The 25,773-nt window shown below is 36.1% G+C and overlaps 1 protein-coding gene across 8 annotated transcripts in view; it reads left to right on the forward strand.

Moving 5' to 3' along the window:
- Nucleotides 1-25,773, forward strand: part of SNX13 (sorting nexin 13) — a 214,013-nt gene that overhangs the window by 60,096 nt on the left and 128,144 nt on the right. For 7 of the 8 annotated variants that reach the window (XM_031936047.1, XM_031936048.1, XM_031936049.1 and 4 more), the window contains exons 6-9: nucleotides 10,115-10,236; nucleotides 10,324-10,425; nucleotides 12,640-12,728; nucleotides 17,874-17,957. In XM_031936047.1, the coding sequence (XP_031791907.1) occupies nucleotides 10,115-10,236; nucleotides 10,324-10,425; nucleotides 12,640-12,728; nucleotides 17,874-17,957 (397 nt within the window). Of the gene's footprint in view, nucleotides 1-4,881; nucleotides 4,947-10,114; nucleotides 10,237-10,323; nucleotides 10,426-12,639; nucleotides 12,729-17,873; nucleotides 17,958-25,773 lie in introns of all 8 variants that reach the window. The other variant, XM_023215920.3, reaches the window with a different exon arrangement.

Genomic DNA, 25,773 nt, shown 5'->3' on the forward strand with positions numbered 1-25,773 from the left:
ACTGGCCTCAGCCTCCCAAAGTGCTGGGATTACAGGTGTGAGCCACTGTGCCCAGCCTAATGTTTTTATAATCTATAGAATAGACCTGGGGTAATAGTTCATTATTAACTGATACAATTCACAAACTATACAGTTCAATCACTTAAAGTCAGTAGCTTTAGTTAAGAGTTGTGCAACTTTCAATTTAAGAACATTTTAATGACTTCACAAAGAAACCTTGTATCCATTGTCAGTCACTTTTGCATTCCCCCACGCTTCTAGCTCTAGGTAACTACTAATCTTTTTTTTTTTTTTTGTCTCTATGGATTTGCTAATATATTCTGAGCATTTTATATGAACGAAATAATATATGTGGTCTTTTTTCCTGTTTCTTTTACTTAGCATTATGTTTTTAAGGTTCATTCATGTTGTGGCATAAATTAGTGCTTATTCTTTTTTTATTGCAGAGTAATATTCCATTGAACACATACTACAGTTGTTTTTCATCAGTAAATGGACATTTAGGTTGTTTCTACTCTTTGAATCATGTGAATAATGCTACTATGAGTATTCATGTACAAGTTTTTGAGGGACAAATGTTTCCATGTCTCTTGGATATATACCTGGGAATATAATTTCTGGATTGTATGATCAGTCTTTTGAGGAACTGCAAACTTTTTCAAAGTGGCTGTACTTTGTTACATTTCTACCAGCAGTATATGAAAGCTCCTCTTTGACCAACACTTAAGTTATTGTTGTCTGTCTTTTTGACACCATCATAGTGAGTGTGAAGTAGTATTACATTATCGTTTTAATCTGCATTTGCCTGATAGCTAATGATACCAAGCATCTTTTCGTGTGCTTATTGGTCATTAGTATATTTTCTATAGATATGTGAGTTCTACAGATAGATGGTTTGTTTTCAATCATGCTTTTTCCAGTGTCTGAAAAATGAAATGTTCATAGACCCAGTGGAACCATATTAAAATGTGTGGAAAAAATTAACATGGAAGTCACAAGTGGGAACTCTATCAGCAATAATTTATTAGATATTTACTGTTCCATCATGTACAAACCATGATAGTAAGCATTTGTTTCCAGATAGTGGCTGCCTATACAAAATTGTTATCTATAGTTGAAAACACAATTCTTAAGTTTTCGTTCATAAGAACACAAAGAATAGAAAAGAAAAATGTCAAATAAATTAATTAAAAAAAAATCATACTAGGTATCTTTATTACTGACAACCAAATGTTTCTGTTTCTGGCTGTAAAGTGATATATACCTATTTTGTAAAATGTAATTTTCTTCTTTAGATTTTCTGAATTAGCTATATTCAGCCATAGACCCACAATCCAAAGATCACTGTTAATGTTTTAGTGTATTTCCTTTTAATGTCTTAGCTGTGCATACATAGTTACAATTTTTATACAGCTAAAAATCATACAGCATATGTTACTTTGTACAGTTTTGATTCTAATATGTTTTCTATATATTTGTAATTCTTCTTATATATATTAATGGCTATAAAACTGTCTATTGCAGGAATCAGTAGACTTTTTCTCTAAAGACCCAAACAACTATTTTAGGATTTGTAGGCCACATCATTTCTGTCACAGTTAGTCAATTCTGCCATTGTAGCACAAAAGCAGCTGTGGACAAAATGCAAATAAATGTGCATAACTGTCCAATAAAACTATATTTATAAAAACAAGCAGAGTACCTGTCCTTTACAGGGACGTGGATGAAACTGGAAACCGTCATTTTCAGCAAACTAACACAAGAACAGAAAACCAAACACTGCATGTTCTCACTCGTGAGTGGGAGTTGAACAATGAGAACACGTGGACACAGGGAGGGGAACATCACACACTGGGACCTGTTGAGGAGTAGGGGGCAAAGGGAGGGAGAGCATTAGGATAAATACCTAATGTAAGTGACGGGTTGATGGGTGCAGCAAACCACCGTGGCACGTGTATACCTATGTAACAAACCTGCACATTCTGCACATGTACCCCAGAATTAAAAGTATGTATTAAAAAAAAAAGCAGCAGCACACTCAATAATAAAATGACAAGTAACCTAATTAAAAAATGGGGAAAGAATTTGAATAGACATTTCTCTGTAGAAGAAATGTCCAGATGTTCTGAAGGACTTAGATCTTAGTTGTAGTAATTTTATTAATACTCCTGTTTACTAAAATAGTTAACATCATGAGTTTAATTTTCTATACTTTATTACTTAAGAAGATGTGCACTTAGCCCCATGTTATTTTTTTTCCTGTATTTTATCTTAACTAAGGTGTTCACGTCTTGTTTTTTATACTGCTGAAATGATGACTATACTTTATGTGTGTACTTCTATATACACTTTTTACTATTTTCTGAGATCTGAGTCCTTCAGAACATCTGGATTTTGGAATCTCTTTGAAGCATTGAAACATAGGATATAGGACCACACTTCTTAAGCAGTGTTATCGCTCACTAAATACCATTTCCCTTAATACAGTCATGTAAAGCTGCCTGCCTAAGTTCGTTTCCACCAATTTGCTTATCACTTCTATGAATCAGGATGTTTTATTTTCTTGTTAAGGTAGAGTAGAAAGAACACTGAACTGAAAGTTAAGAACCCTGTTTGTTTTTGTTTTTGTTTTTGAGACAGAGTCTCGCCCTGTCGCCCAGGCTGGAGTACAGTGGCGCAATCTCAGCTCACTGCAACCTCCGCCCTTCCAGGAACCCTGTTTTGTTTAACAAAACCTTGGTCTCACTGTGTCTCCTAGAATATGTAATTTAAATTCTGGCTCTGAAATTACAGGGAATTGTGGTAGTGATTTGAGATCCCTTTCAGTTCTAAAATAGTAAGATTCTCTGGTCAGGTTGTTACTAATCTTGATTTCTTTTCAATCATGTCTCCTCCCAAAACACACACTAACTTACTCCATCACACTCCACATTTTGAATGCCATTTGGGGAGTTTTTTTTTTTAAGTATATAGGATTGCTAATTAGAGTTAATTTACTTTGGGATTAAAGTACTCTTCATAGCTATTGTTTTATTAGTAGGGGTCTTTTTGTTTTTGTTTTTGTTTTTTTTTGAGACAGTCTGGCTCTCGCCCAGGCTGGAGTACAGTGGCGCAATCTTGGCTCACTGCAAGCTCCGCCTCCTGGGTTCATGCCATTCTCCTGCCTCAGCCTCCCGAGTAGCTGGGACCACAGGTGCCCGCCACCACACCTGGCTAATTTTTTTGTATTTTTAGTAGATACGGGGTTTCACCATGTTAGCCAGGATGGTCTCGATCTCCTGACCTGGTGATCCACCTGCCTCGGCCTCCCAAAGTGCTGGGATTACAGGCATTAGTAGGGGTCTTATAGTAGGATAACAAAATTTATTTAAACCTTTTAATATATTTCTAAATGATCAGAAAGAATGCTTGATTCTAAACATAAAATATGTTTACTAATCTTTTCTTGATGATTAAAACACTTGTATCAATGAAATAAAAAGTTTTTGTACAACTAGACTATTGCTGTTCTTTATAGAATGCTGAAAACAGTAAATCTGTAGTGTTACGAGTTTGATATTTTTTTAAGTTTTCTGAGGTGTAAGTTCTCCCACCACGTTCAGTTTTAAGCTATCAGCAAGAAGTCACTGAACTTGGAAATAGGAAGAGATGTACACAATTGTTTGCCTACTCCAGCTCACAGTTGGAGAGGATACACCTGAGTGAAGAGAGGGCAGAGGCAGATTTGTAAACCCGAAGTAATGAGATGTATTTGCTTGTGTGGTTGCTAATTTAACTCCTGTGGAAGAATTCCCCATTTATTTTTGAGGACTATGGTAGGGGGTAATCATACATTTAGTGTAAGTTCAGGAATATTTGTGAAGAAGGTCAAGTTAGTTTCATTATTTTAATCAGTACTGACAACTAAATCCTTAAAGTGGATGATAAAAGGGTAAAAAAGGGGACTCTAGAGAGATGGTTATGGTAACACGTAGTATTTATGACTGAATTGACGTAGGGGGGATTGATTTAGTGGATTCAAAATGAAGCTTACAATTCTGTGCCTTTACAATTTTACCCAAATTCAATTTCAGGCTGAGTTTTTCACACTATTAACAAAGTAGTTCTTCAAGGACTCTGAAGGATGGAAACAAGTAAAGGATTATGTACTTACAGTAAAGAGTAGTATATCCTTTCTAATAGTGAATTAAGAGGGGGAAGTTAGTATCTGATTCAGAGGCTTAAAGGAGAAGGAATTTTTTTCTTTGACAGATAAGCCACTCAGTTGCTTTCTCTCAACAAAAAAAAGTCTGTGAGTCAGTTGATCAAAAGGCCCTCAAATAGAGTAAAACTTTTCTCAAAATCTGTTCAAAGTTACTTGTCAAAAATCTACCCAGAAAAACTAGGAATTCTATTTTAATGATTTTTCAAAAATTTCTATGTTTTCTACATAGAAGATAAAGATCTTTTGTAGAATTTTAATACATATTATTAAAATTTTATGTGATTGGTTCTTATATTGACCTTATTAACGTACCTTTAAAAAAGCCAAGTCTTAACATGTGTGTGTGTGTTTGTGTGTGTATGTATATATGTATATACCTCTTCCCTTGAGATTCCTTTCAGTTCTAAAATACTAAGATTCTGTGGACCTCTGTGTGTGTGTGTGTGTGTGTGTGTGTGTGTATGTGTGTATGTGTACATATATATAGTGTCTATATGTATACCTACACCTGCAGTATATGGTACACTGTCATTCTTACAGTTTTTAAAAAAGGTCTTCGTAGTCATTTCTCTGAAAAACTAAGGTAGCATCAGGAGCATAACATTTATTATAGGATTATTTTCTGTGGAAAAAGCAGCTTTTACTTTTATCATTTTGACATAAGGCACCTTTTCCAGGAAAGTATTCTGCCATGAATATGAAGATCGCCTTTACTGCCAAACGATCACCCTCTCCTAGTCAGGCAAGTCTACAAGATGACCCTTGCATATATATTTATCATGCTCGTTCCCATCTTCTGCTCATTCCTGTGTCCTTTCTTCTCTCATATAAATACTGCTCTTTCATCAAGATTTAAGTGTAGCCTCTTTATTGAAGCCTCTTTAAATTACTACATATCACTTAATCTATAGTCTTTGTGTGTGTAGTTCTCGTCAACAAAATTTTAAGCTGATTTTGAAATGGTTCCAATTCTGTGCTATTGCAGTGAAAGTTCTCTTAACTGATGTTTAGTTAGCCAGTGCTCTCCTTTCCCTTTATATGCTATGATGACTGATAACCTTAAGACTAGGCTCTATTACATCTATCCACTTCTGTTTCCACCCTTTGAGTTTTATGCTTATCAAAAGTCAGTTGTGTGATGCCTGGACCCCACCTCCAGAAAATCTGATACAGTTAGTCTGTGGTGTGACCTGAACGTTGGTGATTTAGAGGAGACAGATAATCAAACACGTTGAAAAAAAAGTTGTGTTTGTTTCTGAGCCTATATATCCCAGTTACACTTTTTTATGATAATCAGGTGGTTTAATTAACACTCAACTTAGATTGAAGAAATATGAATATGACAGGATAGTTTCTATGAAAACCAAGTCACTTGCTTTGGAATTACTCAAAGCTGGTGGAAGATTGTAGTTGAATTAAGTGAATGAAAGGCAACTATGAAATTTGAAAGTCTTCAAGGACTCTTCATGCAGATTTGTTCACAAATGTCTTTATTCCCTTGCCATTTTAAAGAAACTGGACACCATAGGTTTTGCAGTGTGGGAACAGTTTGTAGTTTTTTCAAGACCCAAGGCATGTTAATACCACTCAGCAGAGCCTTAACCAAAGAATAAATCTTAGTCCTACACAGGAAGATTTATATCATTGAAGTTAAAGTGAAATATATTCATGACTCCCTCTTTTGATCAAATATTTAAATTTACCTACTGCCCAATTACCAGTTTTTTATACGCTCTGTCCCTGTGTATGTGTATGTGTGGTTTTATGTAGCTAATATAATCAATCATAGACTCAAAGATATAGTAAGTGTTGTTAGAGAAAACAAACTTTGGGAAATGATGTGGCTTGCTGAATTTCATAGACTGGCACATGTGCCTTTGATTTGAGTAAAAGACCCATCATTTGGGGAATTCTTTTGTTCGAATCAATGGCATCTGTACCAGTCCAGTGCATTTTCTAGAAATACTTGATTTTAGTCGTGTTTTGTGTTACTGATGATGAGCTGTACACTGCTTAGAATAGATGGAACAAGTGAGGCAATTTATAATTCTAAATTCAACCACGTATTTGGGACTTTACTTGCCTTTTTAAGGCATTGGCATTAAGTAACCGTGAGTCAAAAAGAGCTTCTCAGTACATATTCTACTTTAACACTTCAAGGAATAAAGAAGCAATTGTTGTTTGTGCCTCCTGTTGCCATGCTCCAAACATCCATCGTAAACAGTGCTCTGACCCTGAAAAAGGAATCAATAAATCAGTATGCATTGAGTGCCTCCAATAATATTTGAAACATTACTTTTCCACGGGGGATACAACTATGAATAAAACAAACACAGTTGGCTGAGTGCAGTGGTATGTGCCTGTACTCCCAGCTACTCAGAAGGCTGAAGTAGGAGGATCACTTGAGCCCAGGAGTTTGAGGCTGCACTGTGAATACGCATGTGAATAGTCATGGCATTCCAGCCTGGACAACATAGTGAGACTCTATTTAAACAAACCAACAACAGCAACAACAAAAAACAGACCCAGTCAATCTGTGCCTTACTGAGATTAATATTCTAACAGCAAATAATTCAACTGTAGCTTATAAGAGCTATAAAAAGTGGAAAGTTTGGTAGAATGCATAACTGGAGACAGGACCTAGTCAGAAGGAATAGTGGAGAGGATGGGGGTCAATGAGGGCTGGCATGTGGAATTGACATTTTAGATAAACCTTAATGTATAAGTGGGAATTGTCAAGTGAATGGGGGGAGAGAAGGAAAATTTATGGAGAGTAGGCTATGCCAAGCAAATGTGGGGGAGGGAATAGTCTGTCCAGAGGCACTGAGAGTGTAAGGGGCATATTAGCATTTGACAAATGGAAAGAAAGCCTGTGGATCTGCAAAACAAAGAGGCAGGGAGAGGGTGAGATAGGTGGTGATGAGGAGGAAATACACAAGGGCTCTCCGGTAAGAAAGATCTTAGAGAAGGTGTTCGTGCTTAGCTCTAATAATAATGGGGTGTTACTGCAGTTTTAAAGCTGTATATATCCTATTTTAAAAATTTCACTGCTTTATGGAAATTGGAATGCAAGGGAGACAGTGGATGTGGGAGACCTATAAGTAGAATGGTGGCGAGGGATAGGACGGTAGCATTAGAGACAGAGATAAGGGCTTGCAAAATTTATGTTCAGAGAGACATACTTTATAGTTTTGTTTTGCTTTTGTGCTTTCTATTAAAATTTCATTACTTGTTTGCATTCCTAGTTAACCTTAATTCTTTATTGCAACCATTCTGTCAAGATACATAAGCTTCAGGGGCCTACTGTCAATTTTTTCAGGCTAGGGTTAATTGTATCACTTTTTTTGGTCATATAGGGATTATGTTCTTTTATTTTTAAATTCAAGAAATTACAGCTTATTAGCAATAATAATAAAACTCAAGTGTCGGTAATAAGATGCGTTATGTAATAGCCGGTTGTTTTACTAGACTAAGAATTATATGGGGGAATATTTTAAGCAAAGTGAAAAAGAGTTTTGACTGTTGGCATAATGTAAGCATAATTGATATTAAGAGCTCTAGTAGAAAGCTATGTAGTAGATGCAGTAGAAGTATGGCTATTACATAAATGAAATATTTCTTACTCATTTTCACATTGCATTTATTACATATTTATCATGTCATGATTTTAGAAAGTACTTCACTGTCATCAAAATATTTTCCAATTTTGTTAAGACAAACTTTACTAGAAATTGTTAATATATATTCTTCTAATTTATAAATGGGAAGCAGTGGGCTATTGTTGTTCTTCCTAATCTAGAAAGTTCTTTTGAGATTGATATTGTTTGCATGAAGTCAGTGGAAATAAGTCAAACAGAAGGAAAATAATAACCTCAGAAAGATATATAGGATATCTGTACTGTTTTTCCTATTTTTCTACCCTCAACATATTTCTGTATTGAAAATAGAAATCTGTACATCAAATTTGAAATAATTTGTATGTATTTGCATTGCTTGATAATTTTATTCGTTTAAAATGTGATTACGTCCTCTATAATGAATCAAGATGTATTTAAAATGCCTTCTAAATTGGTAAATTTTATTTTGTTTGAAAGTTTCAGTAAATTAAATAGCATTGTACCGTGAAACAGGACAGATGTAACTTGAAAGATTATATATTCTGCTTTCTTCTAAATTTGTCAGAATGAACCTTTTATGGATTAAATGAGCTATGGCCTATACTAAGTAAATTTTGTTTTTATAAAATTTTCAAGTATGGATGATTTTGAATAAATATTCATATAAAGATTTTTGAAAGATGCTTATACAGATTGTGATTTATTTTTTTAAATAAGAAAAAAGAGATTCTAGAGACTGTTAGGTTTAAGTTTTTATTTTAGGTTTTATGTTGAGACTGAAGATTGTTACCAAGTTTAGTTATATGCTTATATGCTTGGCTCTTATATTCTATATAATGTTAATTAATTCTTCCTCAGATTACTGAGCTTAGGGATCCACCTTTTTGTGTTGATTTATTTTCCTGTTCATATACTTATGGCTTTCTCTTTAGTTTCATGTATACAACAAACCATAGTTGTGCCTTAGTGTTAATAACTTATTTTTTATTTGAAAACAGCCATTTATTTTTCAATATCATACTGACTCTTTAAGGGTTTTTTTTTTTCTTTCTTTCCCCCTGAAAGTTACAGTAATTAAGTCAGCTTCTTCACTAGCCTCTTTATTGTATGTTTGGGTAATTACCAGAATGATTTATGGTGTACTTTTTTGGTTTCTCCATTGTCCAGCATCTTCCCGAATAGACTCTTTGTTTTCTGTCTACTTGATATGTTCCTGAAAGGGTGAATTAATTTTAGTGCGATTTTATGAAAAAGAACATTATATTAAAAAGTCACCCAGTCCAAGGAGAGATATAAATTGTTTTTGAGTTATCTACTGTGTTTTTTACCTGTTTCACTGGTATACTGAATTAACAGTATCTTTTGAGGTCTGTTGCTTTTGAGATAGAGTACTAGGTGACTTCCTAAAATTAATAATTACCTTATTCATGAGTATTCTAAAGGCTTTTATATGTGTGATATTTTGCATCATTCTTTAAACCATTTCCATTTAATTAGTTATTTCTAATGGTTAAGGCTTTTTTGTTGTTGTTGTTGTTGAGATAGCTCTGTTACCCAGGCTCGAATGCAGTAGTGTGGTCACAGCTCACTGCAGCGTTGACCTCCTGGGCTCAGGTGATCCTCCCACTTCACCCTCCCTAGCAACTGGGACTATAGGTGCATGCCACCCTGCCTGGCTAATTTTTGTAGAGACAGTTTCGCCATGTCAACTAGGCTGGTCTTGAACTTCTGGACTCAAGTGATCCTCCTGCCTCAGTCTCCCAAAGTGTTGGGATTACAGGTATGAGCCACTGTGCCTGACCATGGCCAAGTTTTTAAGTGCTAGTGTATTCAAACAGAACGTTCAGAACATGTGTTGTATCGCTAAAAAGATGAATGTGGAGAATTCAGAAAGAGTTCAGAAGAAACCAAGAAATGTTTGAAATGCCCTTTTAAAAGCAAACAAAACTTCATAATTCCTTATGTATTCTTATGTTGGGGCTGAGAAATTACATGGTACACTGTTATCAGATTCACTTCAAATTTAACTGGAAAAAAATTAATTTACTATTTTAAGCATTTAGATAGTAGATTTAAACTTTGGCACATAAAATAATTCAAGTAATATTGTTAGAAGACTTAGTGAAGATTTACTTTGGATCTTATGAAACAATACTAACAGGTAATAATGAATGAAAATCTCAATTTAAATTTACAGTCTCAGATCATCATGTTGTCAGTAGTCATTAAAATGAATTTATGTTTTCTGATAAAGCATTTATATAATTCTTTTATGTAATGTGTTTTTTATAAGGTCAAAAGAAATAGACTGGCAACCTTATTTTACTACACGCATTGTAGATGATTTTGGCACACACTTACGAGTATTCAGAAAGGCTCAACAGAAAATAACAGAGAAAGATGATCAAGTAAAAGGTAATATCTTTATTCCATTTGAAAACTAGGATTTAAAAATCTGTTTTCCTTTTACCATTTTATGTATCTTGAATTGTTTTTCTTCAGGTACAGCAGAAGATCTTGTAGATACCTTCTTTGAAGTTGAAGTTGAAATGGAGAAGGAAGTTTGCCGTGATCTAGTGTGTACTTCCCCCAAAGATGAAGAAGGTTTTCTTTCAATTTAACTTTCTTGATAATAGTTAACTTGCTAGAGTCAAGTTAGCAGAACCAGTGAACAAATCTTAAGGATAAAATTATTCTTACTTAGGGCAGGTAGCATAGTAAAGATGCGATTCATTTTATTTTATTTTGTAATTCTTAAAAGTAGTTCCCAGATTCTGTTTTCTTCTTTAAAGGTCATCTTTAATAATTAACTGGTCCTGGCTGGGTGCAGTGGCTCACGCCTGTAATCCCAGTATTTTGGGAGGCCGAAGGGCCTGGATTGCTTGAGCCCAGGAGTTCAAGACCAGCCTAGGCAACATGGCAAAACCCTGTCTCTACTAAAAGTACGAAACATTAGCTGGCTGTGATGGTGCACACCTTTAGTCCCAGCTATTCAGGAGGCTGAGGTGGGAGAATCACTGGAGCCTGGGAAGTCAAGGCTGCAGTGACCTGTGATCATGCCACTGCACTCCATCCAGCCTGAGTGATGAGAGTGAGACCCTGTCTAAAAAAAAGAAAAGAAATTATCAATCTACTTTTAAAATATAACAAACATAAACTTTTTTTTTTTTTTTGAGACTGAGTCTCGCTCTGTCGCCCAGGCTGGAGTGCAGTGGCCGGATCTCAGCTCGCTGCAAGCTCTGCCTTCCGGGTTCACGCCATTCTCCTGCCTCAGCCTCCCGAGTAGCTGGGACCACAGGCGCCCGCCACCTCGCCTGGCTAATTTTTTGTATTTTTAGTAGAGACTGGGTTTCACCGTGCCAGCCAGGTTGGTCTCGATCTCCTGACCTCGTGATCCGCCCGTCTTGACCTCCCAAAGTGCTGGGATTACAGGCTTGAGCCACCGTGCCCGGCCAATATTTTATAATTGAATTTTTTTATCTGTAGTGATTTCTCTTCCTCTTGAATTTATTATTTTTGCTTCAGAAGTATGCCTGTTACCATAAAATATTTCCTAAGGGAATGAATATAGTGATTTCAAATAAAATTTATAGATTTCAGCGGGCTTGTCTTTTATTTGTAGGAGTTTACACTAGACAAGTTTTAGCTAAGGACGTTATCTTTTCCCAGTTTTGCACGTATTAAGTCTTTGTTAATTGGCACAGTTTTAAATTAAGAGGATCACTTACGCAATTATATTCCCAGGAAGTGTCAGCACAGGAACAACTATAGAAAAGCCCTTCTAGTTGTGGAAATTGTTTTCTTAGATTTTGAAAATGTTTTAAATATTTTTATTTATTTCTTTTGTTCTTCCTTTCTTGTTTTCCCTTTTCTTTTTGTTTTTATTGTATAATTCAGCTTTTAATGGCCAGTTTATTAGCACTGTTAAGAAATATAGTTAACACTTGAACAGTGAGAGGGTTGGGGGTACTGACCCCCTGTGCAGACAGAATTCTGTGCATAACTTTTGTCCCCCAAAAACTTAAATACTAACAGCCCACTGTTAACCATAACCCTTACCAATAATGTAAAAAATTGATTAACACATAGAGTAGTATCTGCACATATTTTATGCATTCATAGCATACCTTTTTCTTAATTTTTTTGATAATTCTAGGCTATGTGGTTCATCTCTGCGTTTTTTAAATTGTCACAAATCTCTAAGAATTTTTCTAATATATTTACTGAAAAAAATCCACATAAAAGTGGGCCTGAGCATTTCAAACTCTTTGTTCAAGGGTCAATTTGTATTATAGTAACTTAGAATGTAACTCATAGATATACTGATGTGCAATAGTTTTATATAAGTTGAGCTCTCTTAAATCAGCAGAATAGACGAGCATACTCTTTTTTTCCTTTGTTATAGCCTGCTGAGATGGTTGGAGGTTTTTCCTTGAAAGAAGAATTACAGCTATATTTTAAAATGTGTGAATAACTTTTAAGTATGGAAAGCTGATTAATGTGTGGTAGAATTACAAAGTACCTGGTCCATCTAAAACTATTTTGGGAAAAAAGACTTGTAATGAAATTTTTTATGATTCAAACAACTGGTTAAAACAGCAAAATTAAAAAACAGTTAAGTTGATTAATGAATAGTTACTACTTGAAGAATAATGAAGGAATTTTTAATGAATACTGATGTGTACTAATTACTAAAATAATAAGCCATTTTAAGCAGAGAACTGCTTATTTCTACCTTTTTTATGTACCTTATATATCAAGAGTAAGTGTAGACTTTACATTTTCTAATGTTATGATAGCTACTTTTTCTATTTTTAGGATTCCTAAGGGATTTGTGTGAGGTCTTATTATATTTATTGCTACCTCCTGGAGATTTCCAGAACAAGATCATGCGATACTTTGTCAGGGTAAGCTTAAACTCATACCAAATCATACCTGTAAAAAAACGTAGAGCAGCAGTTTTCAAAATTTTTGGTCTTAAGACCCTGTTACACTCTTAAAAATTATTGAAAACTCTAAAGAGCTTTTGTTTATGTGGGTTTTCTTTAAAATATTTACATATTATAAGTGAAAACTAAGAAATTTTTAAAACATGAAAATATACAAGCATGTATTTCCTTACCTGATACATAGATAGAGCACCATAGCATTATGTAACTTTTGTAAAGGTCACTGTGTGCACATGAAAGAACAAGAGTGAAAAGTTAAATAATGTCTTAGCATTATTATGAAAATGGTGTTGAAAGGGTCACCTGAAACCCAAGCTTCTGGGGGAACTTCAGGTTCATGGAAACCTCCCCCCAGTCCCCCAGGAGTCTCTGGCTGATAGGTGCTTTGGTTTTTGGTTATGACAAAAGTTTGTTTTAAATTTTCCTATACCCTAGTGTTATCTAAATCAGGTTAGATAAAATTAACATTTTTGGACAGAAACTTTAAAAACTGTGCAGTTAAGATTGTGTTTTTTTGTAATTGGAAAATTAATGTCAGATGAGAATAGTAGTCTTGGACTCTTTATTCCCTGAGTATAAACCTTCAGAGTAAAGCTCTGTGTGTAAATTTAAAGGAATAACATTTGGCTTTGGCTGCTGGTAATGATTTAGAAATGCTAGCTACATAAGACCATGTCCTAGTTGAATGGGTAACATGAAAGTTTTGAATTTTCCTAAAAACAAAAGCTTATGATCTCTTTACTCTTTAGACAGACTAAAGAGATCATAGATATAGATATCTGTATCTGCAAAATAGATAACAATTCCTGCTTTTATGCTTGTATGGTATTGTTTATAAGCAATACCATAGAATTTCCTAACATCTACCTAGCTTGAGTTCAGTGTACTTCTCAGGTATGTTAATGGTACTTACATGAAGTAATAGAAAGTGCTTAGTGTTGATGGGAGAAGCCCTGTTATATATTGTTAAGGCCAATTATTTGGGCTGGTCTTTATCAAGGGTGACAAGTACCTGGATGTCTATCACTAGATTCATATCTGCCACTGCAGGAAGATAGTACTAATCAGGTATAGCACTTGTTCATGCAGAGTATCCATTTGGCATAATAATCTGTTTCCATAATACTCCAGCCAGCTACTGTTATGTGGAATCTCAGCATTATTTCACATGCCTTGCCATCTTTTCCTTTTTGAAACTCTGTTTTCTCTTTTCTTTCATGTCAATGGTCTCATTTTTAGTCACCTTTGTTTTCCTTTTTAGTCATGTTTATACTCCTTAACTTCTCTTCTGCTTAAGTTTTGAATATTCAAGATCTTAAGTCCCAGGACTTTTTCTTGCTCATCAATTACTGTGGCTTTAAACACCTTTCAAATGCTAATGAGTTTGAAATATATAGCTTTATTTCATATTTACCTTCTGAGCTCCGGGCAACTCTGAGCTGCCCTCTTGAAGTAACCACTAGAGTGACTCACAGCTTTTTAAAACTTAAATGTCCAAAGTGGAAGTCTTATTCTTACATCCATATCCTGTCTGCCTTTTAGTCTTCTCTCCATCCTAGTAAGTGGTATGATCGTCTAGTAAATTTTTCAAATCTCAAGTCCTCCAAGAGGCTTACAGGTTCGCATGTAGTGTGGCCTTATTTACCTCTCTAGCCTTCATGCCAAGCAATGTCAAGGAAAACCAGAGCTGGACAGTAAAGTGTAGGAAAAAACAGACCTTATCTAGCAACTGTTGCAGTAGGGGAAAAGTGACCTCGGTATAGAATTGATCTCAATTCTGAATACAAGAAGAACAAGCTGGGATTTATAGCCAAGGAGCAGGCCGGGGATCAGTGGATGGAAAATTACTAAAAGGAAACATCAGGTGTAAGTGGGAATTATAGGTAAACAGACTTAATAGGATTCTTGTTGAGAGCGGGCTGGGATGTTCAGACACAAAGGGTGGGAACTGAGGAATTTAGGGTGAGGGAGGTCTGTCTAAACCCACTTGATAGAATTCTTGCTAAAACTGCAATGAAAAGATGAACAGACATGGAAACTCAAAGGTTAGGGCGTAAATGGGTGGAGGATTCAGAGGAGCCTAAGTTTGGTCAAGGATGGTCTTTGTTAGTGGTCACTATACTCCAGCCACACTGGCATTTTCTCCAAAAAGTGCCATTTTTCTCCCTGCCTCTCTAATGTCCTTTTTTTTCTCTGTTAAGAATGATTATTCGGCCAGGCGCGGTGGCTCACGCCTGTAATCCCAGCACTTTGGGAGGCCGAGGTGGGCGGATCACGAGGTCAAGAGATCTAGACCATCCTGGCTAACACGGTGAAACCTCGTCTCTACTAAAAATACAAAAAATTAGCCAGGCGTGGTGGCGGGCACCTGTAGTCCCAGCTGCTTGGGAGGCTGAGGCAGGAGAATGGTGTGAATCTGGGAGGCGGAGCTTGCAGTGAGCTGAGATCACGCCACTGGACTCCAGCCTGGGCGACAGAGCAAGACTCCATCTTAGAAAAACAAAATAAAACAAAACAAAACAAAAAACCGATTCCTCTTATTCTGTCAGCTAAATTGTATTCATTCTTCATCCCACTTCATGTCATTTCCTTAGAGATGCCCACCCTGACCACCCAATCTAAATCTGCCTCATAATTCCCTGTTATTATAGATAACATCCAATTTTTTTCCTTCATAGCATTTACCATATTTTAAGATGGTAATTTGGTTGTTAATTTGGTACCTCTTTCTCCCAGATGAATTGTAACTCTAATGAGAACAGAGACTATATCTGTATTTATCATAAATATATACTTAGTGCTTAACATAATAACTGGCACATAGCAGATGCTCAGTCAGACGATCAGTTTTATTGCAAAAGGAAACCCATTTACCCTCTTGCTGGCTGTGGTGCATGTGCTACTGCAGCTTCTTGAAGATTAAGTTGACTCCTAAGAGCCATGAATGAAAATCTGCCTTGTTACATGAGGTTATTTAAAATAGGATTTTAATGAGCACATTTTTTTATAATAAATTTCTCTTTTAGGCCAGTATTTTATTTATTTTTGGTTGAATCTAACTGAGTGAGGATAATTACAGACCGTGCATTTAGCAAGTCAGTTTTTTTCCTTTAGCTCTTTCTTTGTTTTCTTTTGTCAGTAATTCTAAGATTTCTCAGAAGATATTTTGTTTAGATTAAATAACAGATGAAAGAGTTTTAATTTTCTTTGTACGGATACTTTGTATAGATTTTGTAAGTCACTGTTTTTGAGATAATTGCTATTTAATTGCCTCTACTTTCTTGCCATTACTATGTTTTTATTCCTTTAAAGATATGGCTCCAATGACTTTGTATCTTTTAGGCCCCATGTTTGACAAACAGTGCTGTCTTCTAAAAATTGGGGATCTTAAAGTAGGAATTATGTGGAAGTGGCTATTTGCTTGGAATATTTAGAGCTGTCACTAGGACCTTGAGTCATATGATTAGCCCTTGACTAACCAAACCCTTTAATGTGACAGATTAGGAGTTTTCTAGTACAAGTCAACTAATTACACCAACTAATAAGAAACACATAATTTAATCAGAAATTTTCCCCAGGTGTTTTTTTCTCCTTTTGAAAAGAAACATTGGAAAAAGTGTGTGTGTGTGTGTGTGTGTGTGTGTGTGTGTGTGTGAATTTTTTCCTAACAAAGTACATTTTAAACTTTGAACATGTGACCAGAGACATAATTTGAAGGAAGGAATTACATACACAAATACAATTTTAAAGAAGTAGGAGACTAAAACTAACCTTGAAAGAAGCCATTTTTTGTCATTTCGGACTGTAAAGTGTCTCCAAAGACATTTCAGAAAATTACTGGCGCCTCCAAATCAGCTTTTTGGAAATACTGATTCATCATGGGGGTAATGGTTGGCAGAGACTTGTACAGCTTACAAAAGAGACTTGTACAGCTTACTAAAAATAAAGACCACCTTCTGTGAACTTACACGAGAAAATGGCACAAATAAATTAGAGATCTGGGAAGAAAAAATGATCCTTTAATTAGAAAAATTAAACATCCTGTTAAGCTTATTGTTATTTAATCTCCCCCAATATTCTTAAGAAATTAGGTTTCATAAATTTATATATTACTGGCACTAAAGGGTAATACCAGGTGAAATCATTGTATTTATAGAATCAGTACTAAATTCTTAGTTTCTTTTTTTCTATTCATTTATCAAATGCCTGCCCTGTTTAAAACAATGACCTTGAGAAGATGGAATGAGGAAGGTAAATATTTTTGAGGATAAATAATTCAATAGATAAGTTGACCAATTCCACTCATATAGAGGGTTCCTAGATAGTTGCCATCTATTAGAAAAATGTAAAACTTATAATTACAGAGAAAATATCAAGTGATAAATGCTGTAGATACAGGGCATGAGTATTTCAAGCATATTTCTGTTGGAATGATCAAGTTTTATATAACAGGGTAATTGATTCTGCAGTCAGTTTTTAAAGGAAGGGCAGAATATTAATACATAGGAGCATAAACAACTACAAAGAATGGGAAGGTAGATTTTAGAGAATGTCAAGTCGATGAACATATCTGTTATTTTAAAAATGTTTATTAGGAAACTATTCAAACACAGAGAAGCATAGAGAATAATACAGTAGACATTTATTTGCCAAACACCTAGATGTAACCAGTGTTGATAATGTACTATAGTTGCTCTGTTTCCTCCCTTGGTAGCAGTTCTAAAATCAGTGTGTATCCTTTCCTTTTCTTTTCTGTTTCTATAGTTTTAATAAAGATAAATGAATCCATAAACACTGTTAGTCTTATATTTTGTCTTTTTAAAATCGACATCAATGCTAACATACTGGAGGTATCATCTTGCTTTATTTCACTCCACAGTTGTTACTGTGGAGATGTGTCCAAGTTGATATAGGTAACTTTATCTCATTTATCTAAACTGAGGCGTAGTCATCTTTTTATAAGACTGTGTTGGTTATCAAGTTTTACTTGCACGTATATCATACTTTTCTTAAGTGACAGCATTGTGTTGGAATATTTACATTATGCTATTGATTTGAGAAATAGATTAAATTTGTTTTTGTTTTTTACTTTTTTTTCTTCAGGAAATCCTTGCACGAGGAATTCTTCTTCCATTAATAAATCAACTCAGTGATCCTGATTATATTAATCAGTATGTCATATGGATGGTAAGTGCCTTTTAAAATTATAACTCTGTTTTAGAAATAATTTTTAAAATGGAAAAATACAGTTGGGAGATAGGGTATTTAAGCAGTAATTTATTAACGAAATTAAGTAGAAATGTTTCTGAAATAATCTCTGTGTTTCCAATATTTTTATTTGCTTATATTTTGAATGTGTTGGCCAAATTCTCTTTAAGAATTATGTTGATAATCTGTCTTACAGTTATGGTACTACTACTATTTCTTTAAAAAAATAGAGTATTTCAGTACCTGTATGTATAGATGATGAATATTTTTAATGACTACTATTTGATTTTTAAATACAACTTGGGATTTGAACTACTTGACATGTAACTCACATTTTATATTGTATAATGGGGAAAATATGGAGGACAGAACAGTAGAATGAGAACCAGAAGATCTGTATTCTAGATGTTTCTATAAGTTGCCTAGTGTCTATAGTAGTTAACTCAGTGGTTTTCTCCTATCAGACATATCAAAGACTTAGTGATTACTAAGTTCACAAGCCCTATTTTTTTTTTCTTTATGACGTATACTTTTCCTTAATAAACACATGGTCAAGGAAGAGTTGTAAATGGGCTACGTTCTGGGAATACTTTGACAACCTACTTCTAGGTCTTTGATTTATTTTCTTAAATCTGGCATTTCTTCTCTACATTTGTCTTCCTTTAACTCAGTCTAGCTTTCTTAAGAAAGAATTATTTGATTGTTCTTTGATTTCCCTTAGGCATTGTCAGACTTGCCATAGTTTTATTTTTTACTTTATTTTTATTTATTAGTTTTGATGTGGGATCTCACTCTTTCATCCAGGCTAGAGTGCAGTGACAATCTTGGCTCACTGCAGCCTCTGCCTCCCTGGCTGAAGTGATCCTCCCACTTCAGCCTCTGGAGTAGCTGGGACACAGGCATGCACCATCACACCCAGCTAATTTTTTGTACTTTTGGTAGAAGCATGGTTTTGCTATGTAGCCCTGGCCAGTCATGAATTCCTGAGCTCAAGCGATCCGCCTGCCTCAGCCTCCCACAGTGCTGGGGATTACAGGTGTGAGCCATCATGCCTGGCTGCTATTGTTTTATTATTATTGTTGTTGCAGAGGTTTACCCTTCGACCAGGTTGTGGTACCTGAAGACAAAAATTGTTACTAATTGTGTATTTCTAGAGCCTTTCCTTGAGACTGTGGAACTTGATTCTTCTTTTCCTTTGTGAACTTTTTTAGACTTTGCATTAGGCACTATAAAAGCTTTGAAAATATACATATCTGCACAATTAAAAATATAATAAAATGAGTCTTCTTTGGCTAGGAATTCAACTCCTAAGAAGTTATTCTAAAGTGATAATCAAATTTGTGACAATCTACATTTAAAAATTTTAACAAGTGTTTAATTTTTAAAAATTATGAATATGTGAGAGTTGTACATATTTATGGGGTACATGTGATATTTTGATATAAGCATACAATGTGTAATGTTCAAATCAGGATAATTGGGGTATCCATCATATCCAGCATTTATCACTTCTTTGCATTAGGAACATTCCGGTTCCACTCCTTTGATTTTTTTGAAATATACAATAAATTATTGTTAACTGTAGCCACCCTACTGGGATACTGAATAGTAGATCTTACTCTTTGTGTCTGACTGTGTTTTATACCCATTAGCCATTCCTTTATTTCCCTTCCCAGCCTCTGGTAAAGAAACATTATTTGGCACTGTATCTCCATGATTTCAGTCTTTGTTTTGTTTCCCACATATTTAGCCTACTGTGCATGGTTAATTTGACTTAACATAATGTCCCCCAGTCAGTATTTCATTTTTTTTTTTATGGCTGAATAATATTCTGTTTTGTGTATGTATCATGTTTTGTTTATCCATTTCTTTACATATTTGCCAGCATTTGTTATTGCCTCTCTTTTGGATAAAAGCCATTTTAACTGGAGTGAAATAGTGTCTCATTGTAGTTTTAATTTGCATTTCTATGATAATAAGTGCTGTTGAGCATTTTTTAATGTTGTCTTTTGAGAAATGTCTATTCAGATCTTTTGCCCATTTTTAATAGGATTGTTAGTTTTTTTCCTATTGAGTTGTTTGAGCTCCTTATGTGTTCCGGTTATTATTTCTTTGTCAAATGGGTAGCTTGCAAATATTTTCTCCTGTTCGATGGATTGTCTCTTCCCTTTGTTGATAATTCGCTTTGCTGTGCAGAAGCCTTTTAGCTTGATGTGATCCCATTTGTACATTTTTGCTTTGGTTTCCCTACGCTTTTGAGGTCTTATATAAGAAATCTTTGCTCAGACCAATGTCATGGATTGTTTCCCCACTGTTTTCTTCTAGTAATTTTATAGTTTCACATCTTAGATTGAAGTCTTTAATCCATTTTAAATTGGTTTTTCTATATGCTGAGAGATAGGGGTCTAGTTTCATTCCTCTGCATATGGATATCCAGTTTTCTTGGCACCATTTATTAAAGTGACTTTTTTCCCCAATACATATTTTTGGCACATTTGTAAAAAATGAATTTACTGTGAATGTGTGGGTTTACATCTGTGTTAAATTTGAAGTCAAGTAATGTGATGGCTTCAGCTTTGTTCTTTTCTGCTTAGGATTGCTTTGGCTATTCTGGGTCTTTTGTAGTTCCATATAGTAATACATTTTGGGATTATTTTTTCTATTTCTGTGAAGAAAGTTATTGGTATTTTGATATGGTTTGCTTTGAATTTGCAGATTGCTTTTTGTAGTATGGACATTTTAGCAACATTGATTCTTCCAGTCCATGAACATGGAGCATCTTTTCATTTTTTTGTGTCTTCTTCAATTATCAGTGTTTTACAGTTTCCCTCGTAGACATCTTTTATTTCCTTGATTAAGTTTATTCTTAGGTATTTTATTTTATTTGTGATTATATGGGATTACTTTTCTTGTTTTCTTTCTCAAATTGTTCAAATAGAAACACTATTGATTTTTGTATGTTCGTTTTGTATCTTGAAGCTTTGCTACATTTGTTTTATCAGTTATTTTTTGTTGACTTGTTTTAGTCATCTTACTAGAGATATGAGTGGTTTGTACACCACAGTTGCAGTGTTATTCTGTAGTTGTCTGTGTACTTAGTGTCAATGAGTTTTATACTTTCAGGTGATTTCTTATTGCTCATTAACATGCTTTTCTTTCAGATTGAAAAACTCCCTTAAGGATTTCTAGTAAGACTTGTCTCATATTGATGAAATCCCTTAGCTTTTGTTTGTCTGGCCAAGACTTTATTTCTCCTTCAGAGTTAACAGATAAATTTGCCGGATATGGTATTTTAGGTTGGAAGACATTTTTTTTTCCTTCAGCGCTTTGAATGTATGAATGATCCCACTCCCTCCTGGCCTGTAAGGTTTCTGCTCAGATGTGTGCTGCCAAATGTATCAGAGCTCCTTTGTGTTATTTGCTGCTGCTGCTGCTGCTGCTCTTTCTCTTCCTCCTTCTCCTTCCCCTCCCCCCTGTCCTCCTCCTCCTCCTTCTCCTTCTTCTTTTTGCAGCTTTTAGGATTCTTTATTTATCCTTGACCTTTGAGAGTTTGATTTACATGCCTTTGGTCATCTTATTTGGATTGAATATTCTTGGTATTTTTCAACCTTCTTGTACCTGGATATTCATGTTTTTTTCTGGGTTTGAAAAGTTCTTTGTTATTATTTATTTGAATAAACTTTTAACCCAGTCTCTCTTTATGTTCTCTTTAAGGCCAATAAATCATAGATTTGCCCTTATGACACTGTTTTCTAGATCTTGTGGGTATGCTTCATTTTTTTCAGATTCTTTTTTTCTCTGTGTATTTTCGTATAGCCTGTCTTAGCTCGGTTCTTCCTTCTGCTGGACCAATTCTGCTGTTAAGATACTCTGATGAATTTTTCAGTTTGTCAATTGAATTTTTTCAGTTCTAGAGTTTGTTTGACTTTCCCTTATTATTTCAGCCTCTGTGAAATTTCTCGATAGAATTCTGAATTCCTTCTCTGTGTTATCTTGAAATCCTTTGAGCTTTCTCAAAATAGCTCCTTTGTATTTCCTGTCTGAAAGGTCATATATCTCCTTCACTTCCAGAGTGGTCAGTGGTGCCTTATTTAGTTTCTTGAGGTCATGTTTTCCTGGATGTTCTTGGTGCTTGTAGATGTTCTTTAATGTCTGGACATTAAAGAGTTAATTATTTATTTTAATCTTCTCAATCTGGACTTATTTGTACCATCCTTCTTGAGAGGGCTTTTCATGAAGTCAAAAGGGATTGAATGTTGTAACCTAAGCCTATGGTCACTATACTATTTCAGCGCTAGTGGGATCCCTAAGCCCAGGAATACTATGACTCTTGGAGACTCCTAAATACACTGCTATGATGTACTTTATTAAGATAAAGGAGAATTCCCTAGGTTACCAGACAAAGTCTTTCATGCTCTTTCCTCTCTTTCTCTTAATTACAAAGGGTCTCTTTCTGTGTAATGCTGCCTGGAGTTGGGGAAACAGTGACATGGACACTGTCATGGTCACCATAGCTGGCACTGTGGAGAGTTGCACCTCAAGCCTTGCAGAGCAGCCCATTACTGGGGCTTGCCTAAGGCCTGTGGCCACTGCTGCCTGGCTGCTGCTGCTGTTTATTCATGGCCCAGGACCACTTTAGTCAGCAAATTGTGAATTCTGCTAGGGACTGGGTCTGTCTCATCAGGGCAACAGCTTCCCTTCTGGCTAAGGGTGGGTCTAGAAATGCTGTCCTGGATGAAAGATGTATATTCTTGGGTTTCAGGAATCTGCCTGTTTGTTTTACTGTGGCTGAGCTGGTAGCTAAGTTTTTTTTTTTTTTTTTTTGAGACGGAGTCTCACTCTGTCGCCCAGGCTGGAGTGCAGTGGCCGGATCTCAGCTCACTGCAAGCTCCGCCCCCCGGGTTTTTTACGCCATTCTCCTGCCTCAGCCTCCCAAGTAGCTGGGACTACAGGCGCCCGCCATCTCGCCCGGCTAGTTTTTTGTATTTTTTAGTAGAGACGGGGTTTCACCATATTAGCCAGGATGGTCTCGATCTCCTGACCTCGTGATCCGCCCGTCTCGGCCTCCCAAAGTGCTGGGATTACAGGCTTGAGCCACCGCGTCCGGCCAAGGTACCTAAGTTTTAAGACACAGCCCTCTGTATTCCTCCCTTTCCTTCCTCTAAGTGGAAGGAGTCTTTGCTGGAGTTACACTGCCTGGAAGTGGTGGAGGGATGACACAGACACTCTATTGGCCACCATAGCTGGTGTTACACTGGGTCATACCCCAAGTCAACTGACTGCTGAGAAGAGTGTATGTAGCACCAGGGCTTGCCCTAGGACTGCAGTGCTTGTGGCCTGACTGCCACTCACATTTATTTAGTGCCCCAGGTCACTTCAGTCAGCCCATAGTGAAGCCACCTGGGTTCGAGTTATTCCTCCTGAGCTGAAGAATTCTGGTCTGCCTCAGGGCTGGTGTAAATGCTCCTTCCCTGGGTGCTAGTGGAATTCTGTCCTGTGCCATGACAGAGCAGTTCTCAGTTTCAAAGCAGAGTTCTATACTAACTTCACTCTTCCTCCCACAAACCCACAGATTCTCTTTCTGTGCTGTGCTGTCCGGGGTTGAGGGGAGGGATGGTGGAGGCAATGCAAGACTGTCTTTCCTACCCTTTTGAATGCCACTTTCCTTGGTACTGTGCTCAAACCAGGTACTGTGATCGCTCAACTAATTTTGTGGTACCTAGGAAGGTGCATGGACAGTTGTTTAATATGGTGTTCCTGTGGGGAGGATGATCGCTGGAAGGCTCTACTTGGCCACCTTGCTCGGCCTTCTCCAATAATGTATATTTAAGACCATTCATGGCAGCATTTGTTATAGTAGCAAGAAATGAAAGCAACTTAAATGTCCCAAATAGGGGATTAATTAATATATAATAACACATTGATGCAATTGAATACTATGTAACCATTTAAAACGATGATAGTATATCTTTATGAACTTGAAAAATTGTTCATATCTTTTGCATGAAAAAGATAACTAAAATTAGCATATATGTTAGATAAATATCCCATTCTTTAGAAAAATATATTTATTAATGACTATAATTCTCATAGGATATAGACTGAAATGTTAATAGAAAGGTAGTGATTTTTCTTATATATTTCATTTCACTTGCAATGAGTATGGATTATGTAATAAAATAGTATTTTTTTAAGCAGTAGAAACTTACATGCAAAATTTATAAACATTTAAGTTAAAATTAAGGGTAAATAGTAATAAAATTTGTTTAGTAATACAGAAAATGGATATTGTATACTAAACATAACTAATCAGGATATTATAATGTATATTATTCTGGTCCAAAAAAGGAAGCATGTTCAACAGAATGTTATGGTTATCTCTCACTCACGGGATTAGGAATTATTTTTGTTCCCCTCTCTCTCTATACATATATTTTGTAGTGTTCAGTTTTCTGTTCCTGAGCATGTATTAACTGCATTAACTGTAATTACATATATACTAAAAACATTTTGGAGCAGGCTTAACCTATATTCTAAAAATATGTCAAACTCTTGGAGGCAGCAAATAGCTGAATTACTGATGGTTCTGCAGAAACCTCACTTCTTGCCTCCTCAAGAATTTGAGAAGCGCAAGGCAGTAAAAGAGACTGAGGTAGGTTTCAGAGCAGGCGTGGAAGTTTATTAAAAAGCTTTAGAGCAGGAAATAAAGGAAAGTATACTGGAAGAGACCCAAGTGGGCACTTTGGAGGTCAAGTGCCCTGTTTAACGTTCATCCTACGATTTTATGTACTGGTCCACTTCTGGCGGCTTGCATCACTCTTCCCATGATTCTTCCCTTTGGGTGGGCTGCCCCACATGCACGGTGCCCTCCTTACACTTGGGAAGTGAGCACACGCAGTGTGTTTAGGAAGTTGTACACATGCCCATCTGAGACTTTCTTCACTTTTCTGGGGGCATTCCACTGGAAGGTCATACTCTGTCATTTTGTCTCTTAATGCTCATCCTCGAGCTCACTTCATTATTTCCTGATATTTTATTGGAAGCTAGTTACCAATTTCAAGTGTTTTTATCTGTTTGGGAAGTTGCCACTTCCTGGTACCTGTGACCAGTGATTACTTTAGTGTGACAACTGTGGACCATCAGGAAATTGCCTCTCTCTGGTGTGGGCTGCAAATTATTTTTAAAGAGGCAGTGTGATAACTGCCAAATCTATCACCTGATGGCTGCCTGACATTCCTGGCAGTGTGTCCAGAATTGGTGGGTTCTTGGTCTCACTGACTTCAGGAATGAAGCCGCAGATATATTATGGTGAGTGTTACGGTTCTTAAAGATGGTATGTCTGGAGTTTGTTCCTTGAGATGTGCAGACGTGTCCAGAGTTTCTTCCTTCTTGTGGGTTTGTGGTCTTGCTGGCTTCAGGAGTGAAGCTGCAGACCTTTGCGGTGAGTGTTACAGCTCATAAAGGTGGCGCATCTGGAGTTGTTCGTCCCTCCCAGTGGGTTCATGGTTTTGCCGGCTTCAGGAGTGAAGCTGCAGACCTTTGTGGTGAGTGTTACAGCTCATAAAGGTGGCGCGTCTGGAGTTGTTCGTTCCTTCTGGTGGGTTCGCAGTCTCGCTGACTTCATGAGTGAAGCTGCAGATCTTTGCAGTGTTACACAGCTCATAAAGGCCGTGCGGACCCAAAGAGTGAGCAGCAGCAAGATTTATTGCAAAGAGCGAAAGAACAAAGCTTCCAGCCTGGAAGGGGACGCGAGTGGGTTGCCCCCGCTGGTTTGGGCAGCCTGCTTTTATTCCAT

The sequence above is a fragment of the Piliocolobus tephrosceles genome, chromosome 8 (genome assembly GCF_002776525.5).
Source record: "Piliocolobus tephrosceles isolate RC106 chromosome 8, ASM277652v3, whole genome shotgun sequence".
Lineage (NCBI taxonomy): Eukaryota > Metazoa > Chordata > Mammalia > Primates > Cercopithecidae > Piliocolobus > Piliocolobus tephrosceles.